The 10137-nt window shown below is 53.5% G+C and overlaps 2 protein-coding genes across 2 annotated transcripts; one reads left to right on the forward strand and one right to left on the reverse strand.

Moving 5' to 3' along the window:
* Positions 1 to 158: 158 nt before the first annotated feature.
* Positions 159 to 1536, forward strand: CPAR01_10286 (FAD dependent oxidoreductase superfamily; the record flags this gene model as incomplete). The annotated part of the gene is made up of 2 exons (XM_060494547.1): positions 159 to 610; positions 741 to 1536. The coding sequence occupies 2 exons, from the start codon at positions 159 to 161 to the stop codon at positions 1534 to 1536; spliced, it is 1248 nt and encodes a 415-aa protein (XP_060346729.1).
* A 5514-nt stretch (positions 1537 to 7050) lies between these two features.
* On the reverse strand, positions 7051 to 7809 carry CPAR01_10287 (uncharacterized protein; the record flags this gene model as incomplete). Its single annotated transcript, XM_060494548.1, has 1 exon — positions 7051 to 7809. One exon carries the CDS (start codon positions 7807 to 7809, stop codon positions 7051 to 7053), a length of 759 nt encoding a protein of 252 aa, XP_060346730.1.
* Between the last annotated feature and the right edge of the window lie 2328 nt (positions 7810 to 10137).

Here is a 10137-nt window from a genome sequence, read left to right on the forward strand (position 1 = left end):
TGAGTGTCCTTATCTTATCAGGTTGGCGGGGTCGAGAGCTCCGGTCTGCTTGAGCTCGAGCTCTCATGACATAACGTCATTGTTCGAGATCCGATCTTCAAGCTTTGTGCTTGCTTTCAACAGTTCACAAAGCCTTGTCTCTTCACAACACTGTGACAATGAGCTCAACCGTAATACTTGGTTCTGGCATTATCGGCCTATCAATCGCATATTACCTAGCAGACCATCAACCAGGCTCGACAATCCACCTCGTTGACCCTTCACCAGAGCTGTTCGCCTCAGCTTCAGGCTATGCAGGCGGCTTCCTCGCAAGAGACTGGTTTTCACCTGATTCAGCCTCCCTCGGAGCGCTGAGCTTTGACGAGCACAGGACGCTCGCCGAAGAGCATGGTGGCAGAGAGAAATGGGGATGGTCCACGAGCACCACATTCAGTCACGCAGCAGCACCCGTAAAGAAGGGCAAGAAAGATGCTGGCTGGTTACAGGACAGCGGTAGCAGAGCAGAGGTCGTTGAAGCCGTCGAGAATCCAAGTAATGGGCCACCGTGGTTGAGGAGGGAGCATGGCGATGACGTGCAGATCATCGGGGATCCAGAAACCACGGGCCAAGTGTGCGTCTCCAGTCCAGCTTCATGCACTCATGCACTCATGCACCCATATGATGCACACACCATCTCCTTCTCTCTCTAGCAAGCCACTTCAACATGCTGGCTGGGCATGAAATCTGACTACAATCACCAGGGATCCCCTCCGCCTATGCCACTTCCTTCTCGAAGAGTGCAAATCTGCCGGCGTTCACGTCCACCACCCGGCCACAGCCCTCTCCATCCACACCGACCTCCGCGATGAGCTCTCATCAGTCAGGATAGGAGAAACGACATCCTCTACAGAGACAGACGTCCCTTGCACCCGCCTCGTCATCGCAGCCGGCGCCTGGTCACCTCGCGTCTTCTCACAGCTGTTTCCCGGCACATCATTACAGGTGCCCATCTCCAGCCTCGCGGGGTACTCGCTCGTCGTGAAGCCAAAGCCTAGTCCCCCAGAATCGAGCTCTGGGAACGTCAAGGCTACGACAGCCTGCCACGCCATATTCAGCACCGACGGCGCCGGCTTTTCGCCGGAGCTATTCTCGCGGGTCGGAGGCAACGTCTACGTTGCCGGCCTGAACTCGCCATCCACCCCTCTCCCATCTCTACCAGGCCAAGCACCCATCTCCGCCGAAGCCATCGCCAAGCTCAAGAGCACGGCGGCGCGCATCATCACGAACAGCAACGACAGCGGAACGGATCTGCAAGTCGTTCGAGAAGGTCTCTGTTTCCGCCCGGTGACGGACTCGGGCGCTCCCATCCTGACCCGGATCCCGGACGACCAGCTCGGGGGCGTCGCGACGCGCACCGGGGCCGAGGGCGGTGTATTTCTCGCGGCGGGACATGGGCCTTGGGGCATCAGTCTGAGTCTCGGGACGGGAAAGGTGATGGCGGAGCTTATGCAAGGGCGAAAGCTGAGCGCCGATATATCAAGGCTTGGCCTGACGTGAGGGTAGCAAGCCTTGTGCCCAGCTAACCTTGTTGGTTTAGCTGTTCATACAGAACCTATCAAGGATTCGATGATGGTGATGATGACCAGGCGGCAATGACATCTCTTAGGTGGGAAAGGAGGCTCCTCCAGAATTTCCTTGGAAAATACTTCTGTCCAAGGTCCCTCGAGCGCAATGGCTCCAAGTCCTAAACCAGATCGATGAGGCGACGCCGATATCACGATCAGCGTCTACATCCACATCGCCACTCGTGACTCTTGGAAAGCCCGCACACCCACGGTAGCGGCTTGCACAACGGCGCGGGTGCTATGACAATGCCTTAGTAGCAGCCGCCCGTGGCGCTTGCGTCGTGAGGGTGTGTAGGTGTGCAAAGCACCGGCCAGTCTCCATCGTGGGAAAGCACTTGCTCCTCAGAAGCCGAAACGCCTGGGGGGTAAACTTGTCAAGGAACAGGCTGGCGCGGCTACATCGGCTCTTTTGCTGTATGTCAAGAGCTGGGCCAGAAAGAAAGAAAAAACATTACAATCTACCAAGTTCTGTCTTTACGAGGCGGACGCGGCGGGGCGGTGTTTGTTGAATCTGTCTCCCGTCGGCAGTCGTAAATGGGACAGATGCTGTTCTTCTGCCCATCGTGTCCTTCGTTTCTTCTCGTAAAACACGGCAGAAAACTCTCTTTTCGCCCTGCCAAAATTTTGCCCAGAAATAGCCGCCCATGGTTGGGTCCAAGACTATCCCGTACCTTATGGAGTATGTCATACACTAAGAGCACGAGGATATCCACTGCGTGAACTAGTAAGGAGACGGGAGAAGAAAGTATGATGGGGTTCACTGACCAGAACGTGATCCCTCCGAGGTGGTCGTTGTGGGGATTAGTGAACATAAGAACTATGAGATGAGCACTGAAAAGAAGAGGCCATCACGGACCTCGCGCCAGGGCTAGGCTGACGAAGGTGGACTGTGAAAGTATGAACTGTATACATAGGCCGTAGGCATACCAGGAGAGAAATATCTTCACCGAAAGAAATGGAGTTTGTCGAGTGAGCACACGAATGGAACAATGTAGCTTAATTTCTGGAGAACTTTGGTTGGGTCGGACATTGCGATCGCTGGGCAACGGAGCGCATTTTTGTGGAATTTTGCGCCGTTCTCCGCGGCAGTTCCGTGCTTATCCTCTCCATGCCTCCCAAGGGCTGATTGTTTGGTCAACCCAACCTGCTGCTAACGTAGTCCGTGGAGCGGATTCAGAGGCTCCTCAACGTTTCCATTGTAACTCCGTATTCCCATCTTCTTCCCACAGTTACTGTCATGATGTGTCATCCCTTGTTCCTGGATTTTGGACCCAATGACACGTTCATCCCCCCCTGTTCTAGCAGTCAGGTACACGTGCCGGTAGAGTGACGAATTCACATCAGACGAAGCAAGCTGACTGCATCGGTGAAAACCGATAGTTCGGTTCTGTTAATAACCACCACCCCCAGGGCCCAATCTCTCATCATTGTCCCAATTCGTGTCCCCTGTCAAAGTGCCTTCCCAGGGCAACAAGCCTCATTCTGCAATTGAGGCCATAGGCTGTTATAGGCCTCCCTTGCAGTATCTCGGGAGCTTTTCTTCCATGTCCCTGGATAAGAGTTCGACAGAGAAGAAAGAAAACCATTGGTTTTTCCTTTGGAGGCTCCGTTGCGTGTCGCATCCGCGAGACTCTCTAATTTGCCACAGTTCAAGCAAGGGCGCACAAATCAGACTGCACGGGGCCACGGGTACCTGCATGTCTGGTCACTCAGCCTCATATGCATGCCTGTCTACGACTCTATGTAGGGTACCTGTCTCATCTCCTTTTTCTTCGGGTGTGCAATATCTCTACACTAGAATAGCATCATGACCTATCCTCTACTCCGTGCCGGGCAGTCACTGTCAATTCCAAGTTTTTTGGCCTCGACACGTCGCCCACCACAATGCAGCAATCATGATGGTGTTCATCTCTTCAATGCCCGCAAGTACCACCAGCAGCCTAAGAAACCCCAACGTCGGCACGGCAGTTATGTGCCGCGTGAAATGTGATGCGTCAGCAACGGTCCCCAGGCATGGGCCCCCCCTTCCTTCTCTGAAAGCTGTCACGACTCATGAACACAGCCAGCTTGAGGTTTCCACGCGATGTCATCCCCCCATCACACTTACATACACTATGTACTATCGTCCGGTGTGCATCTGTTCGAAGTAATTAGTGCACCGTACCCATCAGCCTGAGCGGGGGATGAAGTCAGTCATCCACACCGGAGCTGTCTGTCAGCTTATGTTGGTTTCCAAGGCTCTGGTAGCTACCCGTATCCAATGATCCATAGGGACCCAGACGATGAAGATCACCACCCACCCACACAATCACACACACACACAGCAACGAAAAACGGTCCACGAGAGCCAAGTCTAATCATGCACGACTCATCATGCAGAACTAGTATCGCAAGTACCTCTCAAGTCACGAAATCCTCACGATAGTCGATAGAACCAACCCCGCTAGGCGTGAACCAGTCCTACAACACCAGCTGAAGAACCGTGAGAAATCCACCCAACGGGGAAACGACCGTGCCCCTAACCCCCTTCCGAATCGATTGGCTACCTCCCACGAGATCTCGACACCAAATGCACCTTTCTGACAAGCGCAAACGGTCTTCCGGATCCGAACAGATATTCTGTACGGATACGGAGTAGGCGGGTGCTCGGCATTGCGGGCGCCTAGGCTAGCGCGACCTACATCACTGTGACTATCGATCACGAGATAGGTGTGTATGTCTCACCGTCCTCACAGACGAGATCTTCATGTTCGATCCCGAGCAGGCCTACACTTCTCAAAGACCGCAAAAGCCCGTCTTGCCGGGAATTACGGTCGTAAAGTCTGTAGCTTGCTTTCATAAGCCTACTTTATTTGGCATCCCGACACCCTCGTGATGAAGTTTAATCCCAGGAGCTTTGACCCTTTCTGAACCTTTGAAGGAACAATTTTGAGTTCAGCGCGACAGGGGCGTAAATTGTTTTCCGGGTTTGCCCAAAGGAACTAGAAAGGGCTTCGAAGTTGCTACCGTACCATGCCAAGACGTATGGTTTCCACAAGCAGTGAGCTGTCGAGTCCGAAAAATCTATTAAGCACCATTAGGCTTCGGCACCAGGTGGTATCGTCGGAGGAGGAGCTGGGAGCTGTTTGTCCGCGCCGCCGCCGTCGTCAGCACAGCGGGGGGCCTGTCTCTGCGTTTAAGCTTCTGTGCCTGTCAGGCACAGCCATCCCAGCACTTCCGCAGCGTCGCATTCGAGAGCCACAGCCATGTGGGTGGTGAGAGAAAGGCGGGCAAAGTCGCAAAAACCGAAATGCGAGCACGAGGTGCAGAGAGTACGGAGTAGTGAGAGCAGTGCTGCTGCGCCACGAGGTTTTTTGGATGTCCACGTGGAAACATTCGATGGCATCCTGCCCCCCAACCTTCGCGGGAAACGAAAAAAGTTTACCCCGCTCGCAAAGATACCATGGAGAGAGAGTCTAGACTAGCAAGAAAGGGAATTCGTAATCATCACCTGCTCCCGGTGAAGTTTGGATACATTCACAGTTACGGCGAGAGCGAAACCTGCGAAGCTGAAGGTGTACGCGGTGGGCTGGGCAATTGTCCAATCACAGGCCAGAAGTCCTGGATCCCCCCATAAGCTCCGGCCTTGGCCGGCCCATGTTTTCTTTGTCTACGAAAAAGATCACCAATTCGCCTCCGGTGGGAGACTTCGGTCAGTCGGTAGGAAAAGCTCGGCTCATGTCCGTCTCTCTCCCTCTCCCCAAGAGCGGGCGCCGGGCGGGTTGGCTCACGGGACACGTTGATTGGTAAAGACCCGAGACTCGAGGGGGAGCCCGTAGACGGTATGTAGAACAAGAGATTCGGGCCTACTGAGGGGTGTTGGGCCCAGAAACAACCTTCGGAACTAGCTGTCCGTCCGTCTCCTGTGAATTCATTGTTTGCGGAGGGTCTAGCAGTAGAGAGCGCTGAGTCTCCCGTGCGTAAAGGAGAAACTTTTGCAAAAGGTTACACTCGCAAGTCCCCGTCGGTGAGGGAAGGCCCACGACGGGCAAAACATGTACGGTTACCGTAAGGTCACATCCTCGAATTTACACGCCCGAGCCGCCGTGGGTTCCGTGTTGCCATCAAAGTTCGGTCGGATCCGGGGCTTGGGGCTTTCCTCACATTCCCAAAGGGCGGCCTTACGGGCTTCAGGACAAAAGCCTAAATTAGTTGTTTCGGTACCTTGCAGCAAGCGGCACGGCAAGGAAGAACGCGGAAACATAATTCTGTCATTTTGCGGGTAGAGTCGTCGCAAGGGTTGATGGGACGATTTAGAGATGCCCAACCGGTTACCCGTACCTTTGAGCCAGGGGTGTTGAATGGGAAGAAAAAAGGTTCACTGACTAAGTTTCCCGTCTCTGCGGAGCCAGGTCAGTCAGGTGCCCAGTTGTTCGAACCCATTCTTCCAACAGTCTTTCTCGTAGTGTACGGAAAGTTCTTACCTACGGACATCCAGGGGATGGTGCTTGGCATTGACTCGGCATGAGACGAGAAGATGATCGTCAGGACAAGCAAGGTATGGCAGTTGGGAACATTGGGCACCGTGACCTTGATGATGAAGTCAGAAACATGAAATGCATTGCATCAGAATTTACAACGGGTATCCATATGCTCTCATGTAAGGCCCTTTTTTACTTCCAAGGCAAAAGCTGCCCGATCGTGGCATCACTGCTTCACATTATCGATCATCGGTACCAGAGAATTGTGTGCGTGATGATGTGAACCCAAAAGAACAGAGCCTGGCAAGCATTAAAGATATGCCAGGGTTTTTGTCTTTCGTGAATAACATTACAATATGAAGACGATGCTATATCGGGGCGTGTGTCGTGTTTTTTTGGACCAGCCCGCCTAAACCCAGTTCACACCCCCATCCCCGTGTTCCCTCCCCTTCAGGCTCGGTGTGCTGCCGTAGTAGGCAGGTTTCCCACCCTTGGCCTGGGTTGACAGTTCGCCTGTGCGTGCGCGTGCGTAGAAAAAAAAAGGATCCCCTTTTTTGTGTATTCCCCCAAAAGATGAACCGCGTCCCGAAAAATGACGTCAACTTGAATGCCCCCATGCCCCCCTTCCATGTACCTCCGAGTGCCGTAGTCTTACAGAAGAAAATTGGTGAGAGGGATTCAATCTGAATAGCCCAAAATATGAGAAAAAAGGGATATCAGATAAGAAGTGAGACGTTATTCAAGAGGCTCGCTGGGAAAAAGGCAAAAAGAGACACTAAAAGACAATAAAGCAAGAAAAGATGCGCCCGCTGGTCGTGAAAGCCGTTAAAGCCGCCCTCCTCAGAGGTGCCTCCCGCCGTTTTTGCTGCCCTAGACAAGGTGATAGGAAATGTTGGAAGAGTGAATGATGTTGATGAAGTATTCGATGATGAGTGTCGATGAGATGTTGTAAGGGAAAGTGATGAATTTGAGTAGATGGATGTTCCTTAGAACAACGTATTGGAAGTTCGGGCGCTTTCTTGCTCAAAGACAATGCCGCGCCTCTTCCAGCCGCCGCGTTTGATAAAGTCCTCGACGCTATCGAGGGACTTCATTGCCGGTCGTCGTACAGTCGAAGGTGAGCTGCGCTTGATGGAAAAGTTCTGCCATTGCGATTCCCTCACAGGCCTCTCCTCGTCGACGAAGCTGCCGTCCTCGGAGGAGTCCTCCTCCTCGTCGTCATCGCCATGCTGAGATGCCAAGGTGTTAATGGTGGACTCGGACCAGTGGGAGCGCGGCAGCTGCGGTCTCGTTGAGGCGATGTGCTGCTGGACCTTGAAGAGGAAGTAGTCGTCGCCCTCGGCGGCGTGTTCCCGGGACCTCTCCTGCTGCTGGATCGGCGTCCGCGGCGAGTCGACGGGCGGTGCGGGCATATCGGGCATGGCGGCGGCGAAGGAAGCCTTTGCCTTGTCTTCGGCGGCTGCGGCAGCCTCTTGGCTGGAGAAGTACGAGTTGATAACCTCGTCCTCGATGGACTGGGAGTTGTGGATAAAGGGCCGCTCATAGAGTCTTGGTGGTGCGTGGAAGGTCGGGTGTAGTGAGAGAGGGTCAAAGTCGAGGACTCTTGTGTGGCGCATGGTTGCTGTTGAGCGGGTTGATTGTGTTGATGAGGAGTCGCTGCTGGAGACTGAGTTGGTGAGGGAGGGCTTGCGGGTGTGGAGAGCCTGTGGGTGACGGGCTCCCTTATTGAATAATGGTGAAGGCATGGTGATAGTGTTTGTGTAAGAGAGAGGTATAGCTCCTTCGAGATAGTGACCAGCCAGTTGATATAGGCTCCTTGTGGTGATCGATATATATAGTTGTCGGTTTGTGATCCAATCCTCGTTGTTCCTATGTTTTCTCCCTTATGTATCCGGGCTGTCGGTATTTGATATGCCGGGAGATGAAGTACGGTGGGAGAAGGAAGCTCGCCAAAGAAAGAAGAAAGGTGAAAGTGAGGCTGGAGGGAAGGGTGTTGTAGATATGATATGTTACCACGAGAGAAACTTTATTCTACCACACGGGTATGTAATGGATAGTCTTCAAGGAGTGTGGTTGTTTAATGATGACAAGGATGTCGAGTGGTTGATGGGAGATCCGGGACAGGGCATTTCGCAGCTTGGGAAACGAAAGCGGGCATTGGGTCTTATTATAAAACTTCATCATCCATGACGGCCGAAACCAGGATTTTCATGGGGAACCACATCTGCCTGCCAAACGTGGGGATGAGCAAATCGGTAAGCAGGCACAGCAGGCAGGCAAGCAAAAACCACTACCTACCTACTACACACCACACACCATACACCCCCCCCCCCCTCAAGCGGGAAAAGCGAGCGGACGCGAGGATGGGTACGCTATGCAGCAGAGAGAGACAAGACAGGTACACGCACGCCGCACACCGCACAAGTGGACTGGGCACAGCACGCCGCGGAGACCAAGGTCCCTGACGATCGAGTCTGAAAAGAGGATAGCCTACACAGACGTGAACGGAGCAGGGGTGGGAGGAACGAGGAACGAGGAACGAGGAAGCAAGACTCTCACGCTAGTGAGTTGAGCCACTAGCTTTTGCTAGGGTGGTGGGGGGAGGAAAGGGTTCTTGAGGAATGGGAGAGACGGTGCCTTGCAGGTTCCGCATGTCGACGAGGAATTTTGGGATGGATGGATGACGGGAGCATTCAGTGAGTGGGAGTGGTTCAACTTGAGAGGAAGAGGCTAAGAGGATCAGGCGCATGCCACGCCGATGGATAATGGAGGGTGGTATACGTATCCGAGGTGCGTGTGTGAAGATTGTTGATGCTGCCCAGAGAGACCGGACACACGGTAACTCCAGCTGCAGAGACGGAAACAACGGAGAGAGTTTTTGAGAGAGAGAGAGAGAGAGATGCTACCCAGAGAGAGGGAGAAAGAGATCGAGAGATCTCGCGAGAATGGACGCCGCCCGTCCCGGCCGGCGTGAATGTCTATTGCTCACCGCCGTGGACGCGAGTCGAATCCCAAGGACAAGGCTGCGCTTGCACGGCGCTACCTGTTCCCTTCCCTAGTTTGTTGCTCAGACCTTTACCGAATTGTCGTATCGCAAAAGGCATTACATTAGCTACACCCAAGAGAAAGCGAAAGTGGACAGAACAAGGAAGGAAGTCGTCATTCCAATTCCAACTCGTCGGCGGTCAGATGTGCCGTCTGAAGTCATGCTGCGGATGGTCGTGCGTGGCCCTTCTTCCTCTCCGGGAGGAACAGCAACGAAGGAAAGAATGCCGAATGTGTGTGTATCTTAGGTCCGAACTGTGCTGGACGAGAGACGAGGCGACACTAGCGTTCCTAAAACGGGGTGAATGTTTTTGTGGTTGTTTGGTGGTTTCTTCGTGGATTTGGAAGACACTGGAAATGCCCACCTCGAAAAACGAAGCACACGATGGAGCAAATCACCAAATTTAGGCCACGGCCAAAAAGAGAGTTCCGGGGACGGGGACGGAAACAAAAGAGAAGGAAGAAGAGAATTAACCAGGCTGACAGCTGATTGAGGAAGATGAACAGGGGACAGGGGGGGCAAGCAAGGCGGTGTTGGTCAGCCTGTGACTCCTGTGAGCCTTTGGGTACCTAGCTGCTTTTCCAGGTTCACCCGGTCAAGAAACTCTCTTCTTGACTTCTCTCGGCCCTGGAAGCCTGAAAGGAACCTGGAAAGTACGTAGATAGGTATAACTGCTCGCTTCTTTCTGGCTCCCCAAGTTCAGTCTCGAGGCCACGATGAATGACGATACGTACCAAAGTATCCGGAAGGGCGGGCACGTCCCACACTCTGAAGAGCATTACTAACTCAACGAAAGGGCACCTTTTACAGCAGGTGGCCGTGGATCTCAGGCAGATCAGCGGAGGGCACGCTCCCAAACGGGCGCTGACGGCGACGTTACGATACGTCATCCGTTCATCTCTTCCGTCTGAACGCTACCTACGTAGTAAGGGAAGCATAACGAATTTCATCAATGTCAACGCCGTCTGATCTTTTTCCACGCTCCTTCTACCGCTTGATCTGCCTCTTGCGTGTCTTCTATGGCTTG

This window comes from Colletotrichum paranaense (assembly GCF_030867605.1).
Source record: "Colletotrichum paranaense strain IMI 384185 chromosome Unknown Scaffold_8.1, whole genome shotgun sequence".
In the NCBI taxonomy this organism is placed as follows: Eukaryota; Fungi; Ascomycota; class Sordariomycetes; order Glomerellales; family Glomerellaceae; genus Colletotrichum; species Colletotrichum paranaense.